General features: G+C 34.5%; 2 protein-coding genes across 3 annotated transcripts; both read left to right on the forward strand.

Moving 5' to 3' along the window:
* The first annotated feature begins 2,394 nt into the window (after window positions 1–2,394).
* Window positions 2,395–8,147, forward strand: LOC149937647 (uncharacterized). The gene is made up of 7 exons (XM_090177730.1): window positions 2,395–2,463; window positions 3,770–3,934; window positions 5,279–5,538; window positions 5,783–5,789; window positions 5,837–6,349; window positions 6,419–6,553; window positions 6,939–8,147. Exons 2-7 carry the CDS (start codon window positions 3,898–3,900, stop codon window positions 8,144–8,146), a joined length of 2,160 nt encoding a protein of 719 aa, XP_090033856.1. The 5' UTR covers window positions 2,395–2,463; window positions 3,770–3,897; the 3' UTR covers window position 8,147.
* An 8-nt stretch (window positions 8,148–8,155) lies between these two features.
* LOC149937648 (uncharacterized) lies at window positions 8,156–15,641 on the forward strand. Of its 2 annotated transcripts, none has more exons than XM_090177941.1 (6): window positions 8,156–8,735; window positions 11,868–11,960; window positions 14,156–14,251; window positions 14,871–14,969; window positions 15,260–15,358; window positions 15,420–15,641. In XM_090177941.1, the coding sequence occupies exons 1-6, from the start codon at window positions 8,333–8,335 to the stop codon at window positions 15,614–15,616; spliced, it is 987 nt and encodes a 328-aa protein (XP_090034067.1). In that variant the 5' UTR covers window positions 8,156–8,332; the 3' UTR covers window positions 15,617–15,641. The 2 variants fall into 2 exon arrangements, with proteins under 2 accessions (XP_090034067.1, XP_090034066.1); XM_090177940.1 differs by having other exon boundaries at window positions 8,160–8,735; window positions 14,153–14,251.
* Window positions 15,642–19,192: the final 3,551 nt, after the last annotated feature.

The following is a 19,192-nucleotide window of genomic DNA, read 5'->3' on the forward strand; positions in this document are numbered from 1 at the left end:
ACGTTTACGCGCCCAATAGTTTTCTGTGCAAAAATAACAGACTTAATTAAATGGTAATTTTAAATTACTTTCTTAATTTAAATATAAGAAGTATGAACTTATATATTTTAAAACATTGCATTATTTTGTAAACTAAATTTGATGCATTTACTATACGCAATAAGGCTTAAAGTTATCTTTTAAATGTTTATTGTGTGAACATGTTTTTTTCTTCCAAACATTGGTAAAGTTTTACTCAGGTCTAGTTGTTTAAAAATATTAGTTCAAAATTTGAACTGGTTGAAAGTTCTCGAAATCAATAACGGCTAATTCAGCAATTGCTCTTAATTCAAGTGTATAGTGTATAATTGCCAATAGAGACTTGGCACTCCGTAGCTTTGGCCATGGCCGCCATTGTGGTCATATTTTTCTCCCCACGATAAAAACTATTGAAAAAAAAACTGACGTAGCACTGCCAATACCCTATAGTCATTAATGGTCAATTTATAGGCAATAAATAACTCTTAGAGTTACTTGCTATAAGCATTTACTTGAAAAATGTGCTTGAAACTTGAAATTGACAAACTAAGCTCACGTCAACAGAGAGTAACGTTTCATTTTCACATTTCTTGCATTTGACAACCTAAAAATTTTAGGGAAAGGGAAAACTAATATTTTTTCTTGACAGAAATGTGGTTATGTATTATTGGTGGACCTCTGACCTTTATGGGTGAATATATAACATGTTTCTGAAATGTTTTTGGCCATATTTTTAAACCATATTTGTTGTTTTTCATGTAGTTACGGATAGGATGAGTGTAATTAGTGTAATTTTGACCTTAACGAGTTAATATATAATAGATAAATCTATTATATATTAACTCAAATTTATAACTTATAAGTTTCAAACCATATTTGGTATTTTTCATGTAGGTATGGTTATGATTAGTGGAATTGGTTGAATTTTGACCTTTACGAGTTAGTAGCTGAAAACTATTCGTGAGTTCTGGATAGTTCAGAACTTTTGTACGAAAAGTTGTGATTCAAATTAGGATCGTACGATGTGCAGACGAATTTTAGAGATTTCAACCTTGAGTTCCGGCCAGTACTTGCTCTTGAGCAGGTACCATTAAAATGGTTCCAAACGGTTCAACAAGAGGTTCTTGTCTTTTAGATTTATATTTTGAGTACACATTATTGACATAAGTTTGTAATCACACCTAGTTATTCTGGTAGTATTGTGATCTTCAAACCAGTCTGAAACATAAGGGAGTGTTTTATTTAAATCTTAAACATAAAATGAAGGATATTTATTATATAGAGGTGGTTAAAATTATAAAAATTGCAATTTTTTTAGGTTCAGTAAGCGAGGAATATTTGGATTGTTTTGCTATTAATTTAGCAGTGCTATTTTGGTCATCAATTTTATCTAAATCATTTTTGTTCGAGACTGCATAGAAGATTATAGCGTATTCGATAATCAGTTTTATTAGGGCGTTGTATAATATTCTTAATGTTTCATTATTTAGATGAGATTGTAGTGGTGATTGGTAGTGGTATACGCGGGGGGGGGGGATTTTATTATATTGTTTTTAGCTCGCCCCTTCAAGTTTGGACGTTATTTATCATGTCCGTAAGTAAGCGATTCGCGATATTTCATTAGTGGCTTGGATCTTCTGATCACAATCATGACGTTAATCATGCTGTAACGTAAGCATCCACTCCCGTTAAATCCACAGGAATGCATAACCCCTGAAATGAATACAGAAAAGCCACACTTTCGAAACACAGTAGAAGCCTTTGACCAGCCATTAGAGGCGCCGCTAGTAGCCCTCGGAAGCGCGGGGAAAATTTTGACCAGCATCTGCTATCGTATGCAAGTTGAGCCATCGAACACTCCAGTCTATGTAGCGAAGCGTATATATAGTCTTTGGGAAAAAGACAGACCAAAACTATCTTACCCAAAAACAGAACAACTTATCTTCTAACCCAATAGTGGAAAAACCCCCATTGGTCAATACTCTGACCAATAACTGCAAAGCTCATAACAAAATACTACCAGAGTGGCAGTAAAACTACTATCGAACGATGTACGCCACAATGCCGTGACAACCGCAACTGCCATAGCGAAAAATAAATAAAATGGGGTAGTGCTCAGTACAAATTCTAGGTGGCGATAGCGATATGACTCGAAAAAAAACTTTCATATCTCAGTGGGACCGAGTTAGCCTTCTTAATCTTTCTTCCATGCTGTTACTGGCAGTAGTGGCGGCAGGATTTTTGGGGAGGTAGGCCAAACATTTGGAGCCCCCCCCCCCACCAAAATTTTGGTGCCATTTTTGGTTAAAATTGGTACGCAACGAAAAAAATAGAACTAAATATGAATTTAAACAATTACGTATCTTCCATACTACGCATGCACATTCCTTTACTTCAGAACTTACAACTTTAGGAAAATGAATGTACGTAGGTGCACTAAGTAAAGTAAGTTTAAGAACCGTTTATTTGTAAAGATAAAATTAAAGGTACAATTTTTATATAGTAGCGCTTGCGAAAAATTAAAACTATAAAATGAACTACTGTCAAAGAAAAGTTACTCGTAGTCTCGTACCTTTGAAAGGAACAAAAACAGCAGCGTCGTTAAGCGAAATCACTCACATTGAATTACAAAATTTTCTGATTTTTAATAATTTGGAGGCCCATATATTTAAATTTGGGAGACCCCTTAAGACGACTTTTGGAGGCCACTACCAAAATTTCAAGTAGGCCCAGGCCTGCCCCGGCCTGTTGCTGGCGCCTCTACTGGAAACTGGCTAATTTCCCAAATATTGGCAAATACTAAATTTTAATAAAAATAAAAACATGCCAAAGAAAAAATATATTGGTGCAATTTTAGACAAATATACTGGGTTAGTTTCCAGGTTATGGCCTAGAAACTCTCTTATCTAGTTATTTCTTATAGTAATATATCAAGGATTTTTCCTCAGTTTGAATTATAGTCTGCTATCAAAGACTATATAATGCTTCACTTAGCTTAAGCGAACCTTTATATATGCTTTGGTCTGCTACATATCTGTATGGTGTTTTTAATGGTTTTTGTGTGAAAAACTGAAACATTTAACATTCAATATTTTATTACAATTAAATGCATTGAATTTAAAAGGAAAATTAAGCTTTAGTTAGAGTACGTTACTCCTTATAATCAAATTACTTCCCAAGTTGTGACAGGTATTTTTACCTTATGATGTAAACTATGGCTCGCCAATCTTCGAGTCTAGATAAATGTTCATAAGTATATGTGTATGCTCTAGATAAATTTATTTCATCATCTAGATCGTCTTGGCTTGTAATATCTTATTTTGGTATATTTACACAATTTAAATAATTAAGTTGGAAACGAAGGGTGTTTTATAGTTAGGCAAATGACTGACTTATTGGAAATATGAATTCGGGTGGTAAAAACTAATTTTGCAAAAATCCCCCTATGTATGCAAGTTGAAACTTGTTGGTCAAGAAGCAGTAGGGGTGGGGTGAGAAGGTATAAAGGATTTGCTCTTTTTTCCCTACCAGGAAGTTTTTATCTTCTCCTGCGCTTTTCTAGTGCGAAATCCAATAGTCATTATCTACTATCCTAACTTAGGGCACTAATAGTGCTATTGTGTAGCCTTTTTTGGTTTTTTCACTATCCTCCCCGTAGACTGTAAAGTACCTTGCTAAGTCGTGTTTAAGAATGTATTCTATCTATTTAAATTAAAATTCTAATTTTTTTGTTTTTTTTTATTTCTATTAGAACGTTGCAAGAATACATATTTATTTAAATATATCGAAGATAATGTATTGTATTTATGTAACCTACAAAGAGTTCGATCAAAGTCCAAACTGAAGCTTGGAGAGGAGTATTATGTGAAATGGTCAGATATGCGATATTACAGGGCTATTTTGCTTTTCATTGGAGGTAAGTTTTTTATTCCCACTAGTTAGAGATTCATAAATTTTAGCAAATTTATATTGGTCTTACCAAGAACGCATAATTTTACTAAGAACTGTGAACGGTAACATTATCAAATTGTAGTGTTAATGCCGGGTCAAAATAAATTCAAGTCTGAGCTGGGGTTTTATTATCGACAAAAAAATAGTCAGGGTTTGGGATGGAATTCTATTTGTTATGAAGCCGTTTTGAAAATGACCTAGTCCTAATTTGAATAAAAGCTATATATATATATATATATATATATATTGATTCACAATGAACATGTTTATAAGATAAATGAATTGCACTAAACTGTGGGTTGGGTCCACACCAAGTTGGAGCTAGGAGTTTTTTTAGCAGTTAACTTTTGCAGTGAAAAGTTAGATTCTGAGATGTGCCACAAGTACCATAATCATATGACAACGTTATCCTGGTTATAACGGGAATAACTAGTGCACGTAAGATCTCATTTGCTGGATTTTGTACTGCTAAAACTCTATCCCATTAAAATCTCTTAATAAAAAAAATTAAATGCACCATTTCAATACGATCACGGTTTTATGAAGATTTGAGTTTATCGGGCTTGTCATTTTTTAAATAGCATTTTTGGTAGCGATTTAAATTGCATAAATATATAAGGCAGTGTGATCATTCTTCCTTTATTTTATAATTTTTCCTATATTTCAGTGCTTTGCTTTATTTTCCTATAATTTAACCATTTTCCTATAATTTAACCATTTTCCTATAATTTAACCATTTTCCTATAATTTAACCATTTTCCTATAATTTAACCATTTTTCCTATTTTTTCCTATAATTAGATATTATTTTGTATGTCGTGTGGTTTTTTCGTGTCACCAGAGGTGCCGAAGAACCCACCTTAGAAATAGTTAGAAAATAAGCAATTGAAATTGTCTAACTAGTCCTCGATGCACGAATCGGTGAAGTTTTTAAAGTTAAATCAAAACCAATTTAAATTTTATTTATCAAAGAAAATACTCCTATATTATCCTATAAATCGACTGTTGAATTTCTTATATTCCTATAAATATTTTGGGGTTTTTTAGTGGTCACCCTGATTTAATAAATCAAAAAAATGTAATTGTATTTAAAAAAAACTGCCCTTGATATTGTTTTTCCTCTAGTGTTAGCATAAGTTTTATCTATCTTATATAAGTCTGACCGTTAGCCTAAATTCTTATGAGACCCTCTCCCAGAGCAGATGACACTGACATCTGGCAGTTAATTCTGACAATTAAGCTGCCATTTAAAAATGATAGGCACACTTATTGCGTTAAGACATATTTTGAAGTTTAAAATTTTCTAATAGACAAAACTGCAGCTATTGAAAAAAAAAATTATTTTGAAAAATGCGTACAATCAACTGAGGAGGCGACCAACGAAGGCCATGCACACAACGCTGAAGCGACCGACGAAGGACATGCGCACAACGCTGAAGCGACCGACGAAGGACATGCGCACAACGCTGAAGCGACCGACGAAGGACATGCGCACAACGCTGAAGCGACCGACGAAGGACATGCGCTCATTGCTGAAGCGACCGACGAAGGACATGCGCACATTGCTGAAGCGACCGACGAAGGACATGCGCACAACGCCGAAGCGACCGACGAAGGACATGCGCACAACGCCGAAGCGACTGACGAAGGACATGCGCACAACGCCGAAGCGACTGACGAAGGACATGCGCACAACGCTGAAGCGACTGACGAAGGACATGCGCACAACGCTGAAGCGACCGACGAAGGACATGCGCACAACGCTGAAGCGACCGACGAAGGACATGCGCACAACGCTGAAGCGACCGACGAAGGACATGCGCACAACGCTGAAGCGACCGACGAAGGACATGCGCACAACGCTGAAGCGACCGACGAAGGACATGCGCACAACGCTGAAGCGACCGACGAAGGACATGCGCACAACGCTGAAGCGACCGACGAAGGACATGCGCACAACGCCGAAGCGACTGACGAAGGACATGCGCACAACGCCGAAGCGACTGACGAAGGACATGCGCACAACGCCGAAGCGACTGACGAAGGACATGCGCACAACGCCGAAGCGACTGACGAAGGACATGCGCACAACGCCGAAGCGACTGACGAAGGACATGCGCACAACGCCGAAGCGACTGACGAAGGACATGCGCACAACGCCGAAGCGACTGACGAAGGACATGCGCACAACGCCGAAGCGACTGACGAAGGACATGCGCACAACGCCGAAGCGACTGACGAAGGACATGCGCACAACGCCGAAGCGACCGACGAAGGACATGCGCACAACGCCGAAGCGACCGACGAAGGACATGCGCACAACGCTGAAGCGACCGACGAAGGACATGTAGATAATAAATCTATCTGCGAAAAACCGACAGGTCAGTTAATAGACGATTACAATGAACTAAATAGCAATATTGATCTTGATTCTAATAAATACATAACAGGTTGCAAAAATGACTCGAATGGTAGCTTTAGTAATTTTGATGATTCGGAGGGAAGTGAATGCGATGATACCAAAACCTCAGATTCTTCTTGTTCAAATGAAGCTGGACCCTCTCTGAGAGTGTCAAAACAAAAAAGTAAGACTTATTGTTGCATTTTCTTAACGTGGTTTTAAATAGAGCTCAACCCGAGGGGTCAAACACTTGCCAATATTTTGTATGGGATTTAAGGGTTTTGGCGATTTTATCATTACTTTTTGAAGTGATTTTTTGATTTTAATGTTAATTTACCATAGAAAGAGTTAAGTGATTTTGTAATTTTTATGTACGGGATTTTGGTAAATGTCTGACCCCTTGGTTCAACCCCAAATTTGAACCACTCATAACTGTTTAGTGTGTAAAATTAATTAAGTCAAATTTTTAGTTGTTTTTGTTCCCTTTTGTTTACACTTAAAAAAATATTCTATAATCTCACACCTTAAATCTTAAACACCTTTTATTTGAGTAATTTGGTTTGTTTCAGGTCTGAACATTGAAGAAAGCCAGTTAAATAAACAGAAATTTAAGAAACGTTTATTTACGGATGGAGAGTACAAGGATCTTCATATCAGTAAAGCCATAAAAATAAATTGCAAACGAGTATATAACAAAAAGTATTTCTGTATTTTTTGTAAGAAATATTTATCTAAACTCGCAAGGCATCTTGAGCAGAAACACAGTTCGGTAAAAGAAGTGAAATCAGCCCTAATGCATTGCAGGGGATCCCCTACTAGAAGAAAAAAATTTCAGATGTTGATAAACAAGGGATTGTTCGTAAAAAATGCAAAGCATTTTACAAAGGAGAAAGGTTTAATTGAAGTTAAAAGACGTCCATCAAACGATCAGCTTCTGTCCAACTATCTTCCATGCAAGCATTGCTTAGGTTATTATAAAAGACAACATTTGTGGCGTCATTCTAAGAGGTGCTATTTGGCGCCAATTAACAAATCCAAAAAACAATCTCAACAGAAAGATGGTCTAATGTTACTCCCCGTAGGCAATGCTGTTCCTAATATTTTTAAAGAAAAAGTCCTAAACAAAATGATTGCGGATGAAACTACTTTTTTTGTTCGGCAAGATCCTCTAATATTGCAATTTGGGTACTCGATGTTTAGGAAACACGGCCATCACCAACAAAGATTAACTGACATTTCATCAAAAATGAGAGAGCTTGGTAAATTACTAATTGATGCAAAAGAAAAAGATTCTTCTGTAGGACATCTGGAAGATTTAATAAAACCAAGCCGATTTGATGATGTTATCAGCTCAACAAAATCAGTTTGCAAATTTCAAGGCGTAGGCAGTACATTTTCAACACCGTCATTGGCATTGAAATTAGGCATGTCTCTGAAAAAGGTAGCAAATTTACTGGAAAGCGAAGCCATCAAATGTGATGATTTGGAGAAAAAAAACATGGCAAAAAACTTTGTCAAACTAATGGATAGAGATTGGGAAAAAGAGATTTCAACCCATGCCCTTGAAACTTTAAAGAAATCAAAGATGAATAAGAAAACACTCCTACCTATGGCTGAAGATATAGTGAAATTTAAATTATATTTAGACAGCGAACTGGAAAAAGTTGAAAACGAGTGTTCCGTAGATGGTAAAGTCCCGAATCTGACAGTTTTTTCTCAACTTTCAAAAATAACACTCGCTAGACTTATTCTTTTCAACCGAAAAAGAGCAGGATAATCTGAGAGGATAGAGGTGAAAGAATATTTAAAGGGTCTAGCCAGTGATAATGATATTTCTTCCGACGTACAAAAATCACTCAGTGTAGTTGAGAAAAAGCTTTGCTCAACATTGCAGAGGGTAGAGATAGTTGGAAAGAGGGGGAGAATAGTTCCAATTATACTTACGCCCAAGTTAAAAAATAGTATGGATCTTTTAGTTCACTCGCGTGAATATGTGGGTATCAGTAAAGACAACCCATACTTATTTGCAAGGGGAAATACAGAAACATTAACACCATATAGAGGATCTGATTGTATGTCGGAGTGTGCTTCAAAGTCGGGTGTTAAAAATAAATCAAGTTTTACTTCAACAAAACTGCGAAAGCATGTTGCCACTATAGCGCAGGTGATGAATCTTCAACCAAATGACATCGAACAATTGGCAACCTTTATGGGTCACGGTGTGGAAATTCACAAACAGTATTATCGTCTGCCAGACGACGCAAATCAACTTGCGAAAGTTAGCAAAGTTTTAATTCAAATGGAGAAAGGGAATATAAGTTCTTTGAAAGGAAAAACTTTCAATGATATTGACGTGACATTGACAGGTAAATATTAAGTTATTTATTCATCTAATTATAAATAAATTTTCTTACGAAAAACTCATATAATGAATGCTAAATGAATTTCTATGGACTGTATAGGAAGACAATGGGTATTTTATTGGAGTTTGACTACCATTTAAAAAACTAATCCAATTTTTAATAGTTACTGAATTGTATTTGTGTTGGTATAATGGGAATGGAACTGTAAACAACTTTCCATTAAAACCCTATCGCCGCCTGTAAAATGATTTCTTATTAGTTTTAACTCCAATTTTAACCTAATGAACACCTTTTGTATGGCTTTGTAAACCTGAATTACCACAAATATTTTCCAATTTATAACAATCCAAACAGTTTTCAATATCAATGAAATACTGAATTTCCCCATAAAGAATAAAATTTTTATTTATTTTTTTTTAATTGTATGCCCTCCCTGAAAAAAAATCCTGGCTACGCCACTGGTTTTAATGAAATATTTGGGGTGGCGGAGTGGTTAGCACTTTCGCCTCGCAGCAAGAGGAGCCGGGTTCGATCCCAGCTTGTGGCACTGGGTGAAAACTCTTAACAAATCCTTCTGCGTAGAGTTTGCAAGTTCTCTCCCCCACTGATTTAAGGGGTTTCCCTCGAGATCTTCGGTTTCCCCTTCCATAAAAATTTGTTGAGGTTAACGGTAAAAGTTAGTGTAGGGAGCTGTTGGCTCGCAGGGCTTGCCACCACCCTCCTACGCATTGTAACCCGGCCACCTGAATTAAAAAGGCTTTAAAATGGCTCGATGACTTAGGCCTAGGGTGGTGCCTTGGGTATTATCCTAGCTGATTATTATTATTATTACAGAGGCATAGTTGGGGCAGGAGCGTAACAAATGGCCTATTTAATTCGGTTCTCTTAGAATTTCACTACGGATCCTGAGTAACCTGGCGCCATCTATCGAAACTAAGCATGCCGCTGTTCAGTGTTAAACCTGACTTGGTGGGTTACAGGTCGAGTCTGGTTCACATTTTTCAGAGTAGTATCATGTTGCGTTGGGTTGACTTTCCAACTCAATCTGACAATGTGTTAAGAAAATATGAAAACCTTTGTGTTAATACACTTTATTTCGGATTTCAAATGCAGCCATTCTATATTTTGAAAATTGACAGTGTTTATACCAAGAGATAATCTTAGGTCATATATTTCAAAGATACTTTTTGTATCGAGCATTCATTAAAGAGTGACTCTGGCTAGTTTATATTACGTAAGACTGATAATTGGGTTACATCACCGGCAAGCAATAATTTTGAGGATAATGAATCTTCTCTATCCTCGCCTTCATTGCCTTCCAACAATGCTACCAAAGGATTCCACTAATAAACTATTTTAATAAAGATGAAAATAATGATATTAAACCAATCAAGAGCAAAAGCTAGAAAATTTGAGGTGAACTGCCTACTAGGTAGAATAGTGGGCAACGGTAGGGAAATAAGGAATTTTTTTAAACTAGTCCTTAGGATTAGTTACCCCTATTGTCTACGAAAATAAACTGGTACTTAGGACCAGTTACCCTTACTTAGATTTTTTTCTACTGGTCCCATTGTAATTTTTTAAGTTATGTCCTCGGTTATGTCGGTATCAAAATTAATTTTCAAACTGCCTTTAACACAGACTCAAATATTTTTTGGCATCACATCACAAGATTTCTTTGTATCACAAAATTATTTTTGGAATATGCAAATATTACCTTTATAAGTTTACATTGGTATCACAGAAGGAGTTTCAATAGTTGAACTAAATGTAAAAAATTAAGTTTAGTTTAGGGCCCTGCAAATTGGCTGTTTTCTAATCTTCAAAATTAATAGCAATTGAATCATGCATTATAATTCAATTAGTTGATTCAATTGATAGCCGATTAAAGAATGCGAAATCGCCCATTCGCAGGGCCCTGGTTTATTTATGCTTAGGAACTTATTTTTAAATTTCTAACTAAAAATCGTCAATCTAAATAGTTGCTTATTTAACTTGATACACTTACTAAAGGCTGCTGGTAACTTCGTAAGCTCTCTTTTGTTTTTAAATTAAAAAACTGGTCAAAGCAATTACAAACTGGTTTTGGACCAGTGGACGTGTGCTATTTCCAGGACTGGTGGCAAAATCCCCCAGGACCCTTGGCTTGTCACCCTTAGAAAAATTGAATGTAACATATAAGAAACTAAAACACAACTTTTGAGGAACATTTCAATTTATAGGCAACCAAGCACAACTATAAATTTATGTCCCCCAATATTAATAAAATCTGGATTTGGTCCCTAAATCACCCTATCTCGGAGGCTAAAATTTTTAAATGGGCATATCTGGCAGTTTTGGACAGTTCTTAAACTTGGATTTGCAGTTCTAAAACTCAAATTTGGGCAGTGCTATTTATCATTAACTTTTCATCAAAAAAGTATGAAAGCTTTAAAATACCTGATAACCTGGCAGTCCTAGTTTTAAAAGATTTAATAACCAATAAGGACATGGCATAGTGATTTTGCAAGATGCTTTTTTCTATAGAAAAATTGGCCCTCAAAATGGCGGCTATGGCCAAAGCTACAGACTGCCATGTCCCTATTTCATCAAGCTCTGAACTCGGGAAATCGAGGAAATTATGTTGTAGATGGTACATATCGATTAACGCAGTCATGACATGACATTTTTGCTCAACGGAGTTACTTATCTACAGCACTTTTTCCTTAATAATTTGGATATAATGTTTTAAATTTTTTTAACTATATTTCTATACGCAAAATTTGTACCCCCGCGCAATTTCTTATGAATTTCGTTATTTTTGTGATAAAACAATTTTAAAAATTAAAACTAAGACAATTTAAAAAATTTCCTACTTTTAAAAAGTTAAATAAAGATCTAATTTTTCATTTAATGGCTTCTACATGTATTTGGTTCCTATTTAACCCTATTTCTAACGATAAAAAAATCCCTATTTCCCTGTTAACATATGAAAGGTCATAAAATAACCCAAATAGGTTGTGTGTACAATATTTTATTATTTTTAATTGCGTGCCCCTCCCAAAACCAACTCCTGGCTATACTCCTACTAAAAGTTGTTTTTTTTTAATGAATTTTTTCAAATGAATACATAACTGAGTATTTTCGTGTATTTAGATGATGATGATGATGATGATGCTTATGAGGAGGAGGGGGAGGATGATGGTGATGATGATTATGAAGACCAAAATGAACCTGATATGGAAGATGGTAAGTAACCAAGTCAATGCCATTTTCTGGTCTAATTATTTTTCAAAAGAGAACATTACTTTAATAGAATATTGTAGGGTCATTCCATGTAGGCTTTTAACCCACATGTTTAGACGTCATGGTTGTTATAAGAAATTTCGATTTATTTTAATCTAACTTTAATTATCACTTTTAATTTCTCCTAATAATATGTGCGCAGTCATCCTTGCCTTGCTTGGATTGGTTTTTTAATTACGGACTTTAATATTACAACATTTTTTAAACTTGATACTAGATAAAAGCACCTTCCTGACGATCATAGCAACTATAGCCATCTTCAGTACATAGGCCCTTTCAATAGAACGGAAGGGAGCCATTACTTGCTTTATAATTATTATTTTACATTTATTCGAATATCTAAAAAGAGTGGAATTGGTTTGTTACAACTCAGTTGTAATTATAACGCGGCTTTGAAAAGTGACCACGGTCCGAAAGCTGCCCAAATATGTAAATGTTTCTTTTATTTAAAAGAAAAAAATATTTTAGTCATGATGTATCGTGGCCTTTTAGTTTTAATTTTATTGTAATATGGTTTAAGGTACATTGCCACTTGGTAAAAACTACATGTAGTTTTTACCAAGTCAGGGTAATTGAAAATGGTTGAAAAAGTCAGGGAATTTAAAACAGAGCCCTAAAAGTCATGGAAATTAATTTCTGAATTTCGCTGATTTCACGAAGCTTCAATATACTTCGCGTCTGAGTTCTACTCCTTGCTTACGAACTAAGTAATTCCATGGGCTTTTAGCAATATCCTATTCTGTAGTCTCGTCAAGCTCTTTGGATTTGTTGAAAATGGTCGGGAAATTTATGAAAAATGGTCGGGAAATTTATCTCAATTTTCTAGGAACCCTCCCTGGTTATAAACGAGTAGGTAACTGGCTTTGGAATAAAATAAAGCATAGTATGGAATAAGTAGTGTCCTAGTTTGTTAATGTAATATAACTTTTGATATTAAGGTTTTTATTAAATAATAAGTAGGTAATGACTTGGTCTGTTACAACTGCTTAAGGCAGCTCAGTTTTAACCTGGTATGGGGTTTTTACAATTATTACTGACAATTTATTGGCGCATATATCACAGTTCTAGTTTATGTTTATTGGGAAATATAATATAAATCCTTGATTTCAATTGACGAATATGGTGTAGTCCTAAGCTAATTGAAATTCATAGGAATAAACCCATTAAACTGTATTAGGGGACCAAATATAAATTTTTATCTTAATGTATTCTTGTTGCTTCAAATTTATGAAAGTTTACACTCTATAAGAAATCGAAGTAAGTATTTGAAAAAAAATTGCAGAAATTCTTGATATATACCAAAAAAGTTAAATTTAAAGTAACACCATGATGTATCTACCTTGGTCATTTAAAGTAACACCATGATGTATCTACCTTGGTCCACCTCATTCGAAAAATAATCAGTCGTAAAAGTAGGCTGCAACAAGCAGAAAACCAACCAGCAGGGAAATGCGAAAATTAAAGTTTGCGTTTGTGTGATAGATAAAAGGACTTTACTTTTTTACGCTGGTTACCTCAATTTGTTTATAAACTTAACAGTAAGGGTTGCCACACGTCAGGGAAAAGTCTGGGAAAAATCTATAAAGTCAGGGAAATGTTTAATTTCCGAGATATTTTGGGAAATTTTAGATTCGGCGCAGACGTATTTTAAATACGCAGAACATCACATGCGGTTGTTGAAATTATTTTGCGCTACTGTAAGTTCTTTTTTATCGTCTACTCGACTCGGCCTGCTATTTTTGACGATACAATTATACAAAATTGGCTAATTTTTACTTTAAAATATCAGGGAAATACCAAAAACATGCCGGCAAAACCTGGAAAAGTCAGGGAATTTGTTTTTGAAAATTTCGTGGCAACTCTGTTATTGCTTAAATTGCGTTTCCCCGTTCGTTGCTTTTGCGCTTGTTTAAATTTTGCATGATTTACAATTATTTAAAATGCAGTCTACTGTGGCATGGCGTCTAATGCCAAAGAATTGGCTTTACTGTCACGGGAAATATTATGCCAATAATTATTTCCAGTTTTTAAACATCACGTGTGTGCCCTTTAACGAAAATAATAAAAAAAATAGAGGGTATGAGAGAGATTGAAACTTCCATTATCCACTAATAAATGTAATGATTTACCAACAGTAGAAAAACGTGCCAATAACAGACGAAAGGAAAGTGGTGATGAATGCATTGAAGGAAACGAACTTAATAGTCAACTTAAGAAGACTAAGACTAATTACGGTAAGGTTATCACAGTCCATGGATATAAACCACTTTTTATACAATCCCTGTAAGGAAAAATTTTAGTTACCCTTATTTAATTTTTATTTGTTCATTTTCGAAATCATACTAAAATATATTTTACCATAATTACAAAAGTGGTGTTGGAAAACTTAAAATTTGCTTGATTTACATTTACTTATAATAAAGTACTGAGGGATGGCATCTAATGCCGAAAAATGGGCTTTACTGCCATAGGGAATATAATGCTAAATATCTCAAGTTCTTAAACATCACATTTGTTGCCCTTTAACAAAAATATTTAAAAAATAGAGGGTATGAGAAAGTGAAATTTTGATAATCCTTGTGAAAATAATATGAATTTCTTTTTTTTTGTAATTATTGGCTGTACTAACCGGGCCCACGGATAATGTGGGTATAGCTACCAACTTGGTATATTCAGAGTGGGTGAAGTACCCACCCGGAATTTGATGGCACATATACATACAGGGTGTTCCCTTGGGGGTATGGGGGAGCCTCACCCCTTACATTTTCTTGACTCTCCACCTTCTCGGCCAACTACCCACTCGGTCTGAACACCACATAAACCACTAATAAATGTAATATTATTTACCAACAGTAAAAAATTCTTCCAATAAGAGACGAAGGCAAAGTGATGATGAATGCATTGAAGAAAACAAACCTGACAGTCAAATAAAAAAGACCAAGACTAAGTACGGTAAGGCTATCACAGTCCACGGATATATACAATTTCTTTTATACAATCCCTATAAGGGAAAATTTTACTAAAATATATCTTACCATAGTTACAAAAAGTGGTGTTGGAAAACTTGAAATTTTGCTTGATTTACATATTTAAAAAAATTTAGAGGGTATGAGAGAGATTGAAACTTCCATTATCCTTGTGAAAAATGAATTTCTATCGTCACTTTTTGTAAATTTTGGCTATAGTAATACATTTAGCACATAAAAATAAACGCTAATAAATGTAATATGCTTTACCAACAGTCAAAAATCGTTCCAATAAGAGACGAAAGGAAAGTGATGATGAATGCATTGAAGAAAACAAACTTGATAGTCCAATTAAAAAGACCAAGACTAATTTTAGTAAGTCCAGGGATAGCATTTTGGTTGTCTTAATATAAACATAAATTCTTTATTTGAATAGCTCGAACTGTTTGGAACCCTGACGAAAAGGAAGCGGTACTTAAACATTTGCAATACTGCATTGATGAACTTCGTGTACCAAATCAAAAAGAATGCAACAATTGCTTAGCTAAAAACCCATTAGTTTTAAAAAACCGAACATGGAAAGGCATCAAATATTTTGTTTATAACCAAATTAGAGCTTTCAAAAAACTCTAAATACAAAAAAAAAACATTAAATGCTACGAACTAACAGTAATATACCAGTGTTACATGTCCCTTATCAATGATAAGTGCTATCTAAAAATATAAGGTTAAAATAAATAGGGTGAGCCTTTTACTACAAGTAATAAATTAATAAAAACTTAAAATAACTTCTTTCTATTAATAAGTTAAAGTTTTAGCGGTTAAAAATAATTTTTTTCACTTAAGTCTTTGCAAAACAATCAGATTAGAGATGACAAATAGAGACAAGAACTAGTACCTGCGACCATTAAGAGAAAAAATGTCAGAAGCACTACTCTCCAACTTTAAATTTAAAAATAGTTTTAATTGAAAAAATGATTCTATTTAATGTACTTATTTTCCATAAACACATTTTTAGAAAAATGTTACTTAGAGATTTCACTATCCCTTTAACTGAAAATACCCATCTAATATAGTAATTGCGATATGTTTTAAGTGCCAATAAGTCATTGGTATCTACGTTAAATATTCCTCATGTTGTAAAGATACTTAAAACGATCAATCTTAGCTTGAAGATTTCCATTTAAAAAAAAATTGTTAAACTACATCTATTCCTGAAGTATCGGAATCCATTTTTTCTAAAAGCATTTGAACTATAAATTGTATAAAATGGTAAAAACAAACCTTCTACATGACTTAATAAAAAATTGCGAATCAATCCAAAATCCAGTGACATTTAAAATGTGCCTTTAAAAAAGTAAATAAAATATCTTTTATATAAATAAAACTACTGATGTGTTTTTAAATTATTATAGTAAATATATTAGATCCTAAATAACAACCCTGTAGGACCTAAAGTCTAGCGATAACCTTAAAAATTTAAGGTTTAATTCAAGAACCGTTTAGAAAAACGATTCCACTTAAAAGTACTACATGTAGGTCTAAGTGTCTTTAGATACAAAATACCATGGTAAACACTTAAAACGAAATATAATTATAAGGTCCGTAACTTTGATTTTCATATAGTGTAATATTTGTCTTTGATCGACGTTGTGAGTACCTTTCGAGTGTCTAGAACGAACTAAACATATGACGTCCTAATCTTTTATTTTCAAATCGTGTGTCAAACGACGTCTGTACCTTACGAGGGTATCGAACTAAATACACAAATAAGTTCCTTATCTTCGATTTTCATTTAGTGTGTGATATTAGTCTGTAATCGACGTTGTGAGTACCTTTCGAGTGTCTAGAACAAACTATACATATGAGGTCCTTAATTTTGACTTTCTAATCGTGTAATAAACGACGTTGTGAGTACCTTTCGAATGTTTACAACGAACTATACATATGAGGTCCTACACTTTGATTTTCTAATCGTGTGTCAAACGACGTTGTGAGAACCTATCGAGTGTCTAGAACGAACTATACATATGAGGTCCTACACTTAAATTTTCATATAGTGTGTAATATTGGTCTTTATTTGACGTTGTGAGTACCTTTCGAGTGTCTACAACGAAATATACATATGAGGTCCTACACTTAGATTTTCATATAGTGTGTAATATTGGTCTTTAATCGACGTTGTGAGTACCTTTCGAGGGTTTACAACGAACTATGCATATGAGGTCCTACACTTTGATTTTCTAATCGTGTGTCAAACGACGTTGTGAGAACCTTTCGAGTGTCTAGAACGAACTATACATATGAGGTCCTACACTTAAATTTTAAATTAGTGTGTAATTTTGGTCTGTAATCGACGTTGTGAGTACCTTTCGAGTGTCTATAACGAACTATACATATGCGGTCCTAAACATTGATTTTCTAATCGAGTGTTAAACAACCCTGTGAGTACCTTTCGAGTGTCTACAACGAACTATACATATGAGGTCCTACACTTAGATTTTCATATAGTGTGTAATATTGGTCTTTAATCGACGTTGTGAGTACCTTTCGAGTGTCTATAACGAACTATACATATGAGGTCCTAAACATGGATTTTCTAATCGAGTGTTAAACAACCTTGTGAGTACCTTTCGAGTGTCTACAACGAACTATACATATGAGGTCTTACACTTAAATTTTAAATTAGTGTGTAATTTTCGTCTTTAATCGACGTTGTGAGAACCTTTCGAGTGTCTAGAACGAACTATACATATGAGGTCCTACACTTAGATTTTCATAAAGTGTGTAATATTGGTCTTTAATCGACGTTGTGAGTACCTTTCGAGTGTCTACAACGAACTATACATATGAGGTCCTACACTTAAATTTTAAATTAGTGTGTAATTTTGGTCTTTAATCGACGTTGTGAGAACCTTTCGAGTGTCTACAACGAACTATACATATGAGGTCCTACACTTAAATTTTCATATAGTGTGTAATATTGGTCTTTAATCGACGTTGTGAGTACCTTTCGAGTGTCTATAACGAAATATACACATGAGGTCCTAAACATTGATTTTCTAATCGAGTGTTAAACAACCCTGTGAGTACCTTTCGAGTGTCTAAAACGAACTATACATATGAGGTCTTACACTTAAATTTTAAATTAGTGTGTAATTTTCGTCTTTAATCGACGTTGTGAGAACCTTTCGAGTATCTACAACGAACTATACATATGAGGTCCTACACTTAGATTTTCATATAGTGTGTAATATTGGTCTTTAATCGACGTTGTGAGTACCTCTCGAGTGTCTACAACGAACTATACATATGAGGTCCTACACTTAGATTTTCATATAGTGTGTAATATTGGTCTTTAATCGACGTGGTGAGAACCTTTCGAGTGTCTACAACGAACTATACATATGAGGTCCTACACTTAAATTTTAAATTAGTGTGTAATTTTGGTCTTTAATCGACGTTTTGAGTACCTTTCGAGTGTCTACAACGAACTATACATATGAGGTCCTACATTTAGATTTTCATATAGTGTGTAATAATGGTCTGTAATCGACGTTGTGAGTACCTTTCGAGTGTCTAGAACAAACTATACATATGAGGTCCTTAATTTTGACTTTCTAATCGTGTGCTAAACGACGTTGTGAGTACCTTTCGAGTGTTTACAACGAACTATACATATGAGGTCCTACACTTAAATTTTAAATTAGTGTGTAATTTTGGTCTTTAATCGACGTTGTGAGAACCTTTCGAGTGTCTAGAACGAACTATACATATGAGGTCCTACACTTAGATTTTCATAAAGTGTGTAATATTGGTCTTTAATCGACGTTGTGAGTACCTTTCGAGTGTCTACAACGAACTATACATATGAGGTCCTTCACTTAGATTTTCACATAGTGTGTTATATTGGTCTTTAATCGACGTTGTGAGTACCTTTCGACTGTCTACAACGAACTATACATATGAGGTCCTACACTTAGATTTTCATATAGTGTGTAATATTGGTCTTTAATCGACGTTGTGAGTACCTCTCGAGTGTCTACAACGAACTATACATATGAGGTCCTACACTTAAATTTTAAATTAGTGTGTAATTTTGGTCTTTAATCGACGTTGTGAGTACCTTTCGAGTGTCTAGAACAAACTATACATATGAGGTCCTTAATTTTGACTATCTAATCGTGTGTTAAACGACGTTGTGAGTAC

This window comes from Leiobunum rupestre, chromosome 6 (genome assembly GCF_980474605.1).
Source record: "Leiobunum rupestre chromosome 6, qqLeiRupe1.1.hap1, whole genome shotgun sequence".
Taxonomy (NCBI): domain Eukaryota; kingdom Metazoa; phylum Arthropoda; class Arachnida; order Opiliones; family Sclerosomatidae; genus Leiobunum; species Leiobunum rupestre.

Bases quoted from the DNA above. Each gene is read 5' to 3' on its own strand.
- LOC149937648 (XM_090177940.1), top strand. From the start codon at position 8,333: ATGGATCTTTTAGTTCACTCGCGTGAATATGTGGGTATCAGTAAAGAC. The intron at 8,736-11,867 runs GTAAATATTAAG...TCGTGTATTTAG, and splicing joins TATTGACGTGACATTGACAG to ATGATGATGATGATGATGAT. The intron at 14,970-15,259 runs GTAAGGCTATCA...CTTTACCAACAG, and splicing joins AAAGACCAAGACTAAGTACG to TCAAAAATCGTTCCAATAAG.
- LOC149937647 (XM_090177730.1), top strand. From the start codon at position 3,898: ATGCGATATTACAGGGCTATTTTGCTTTTCATTGGAG. The intron at 3,935-5,278 runs GTAAGTTTTTTA...ATTTTCTAATAG, and splicing joins TATTTTGCTTTTCATTGGAG to ACAAAACTGCAGCTATTGAA. The intron at 6,554-6,938 runs GTAAGACTTATT...GGTTTGTTTCAG, and splicing joins GAGAGTGTCAAAACAAAAAA to GTCTGAACATTGAAGAAAGC.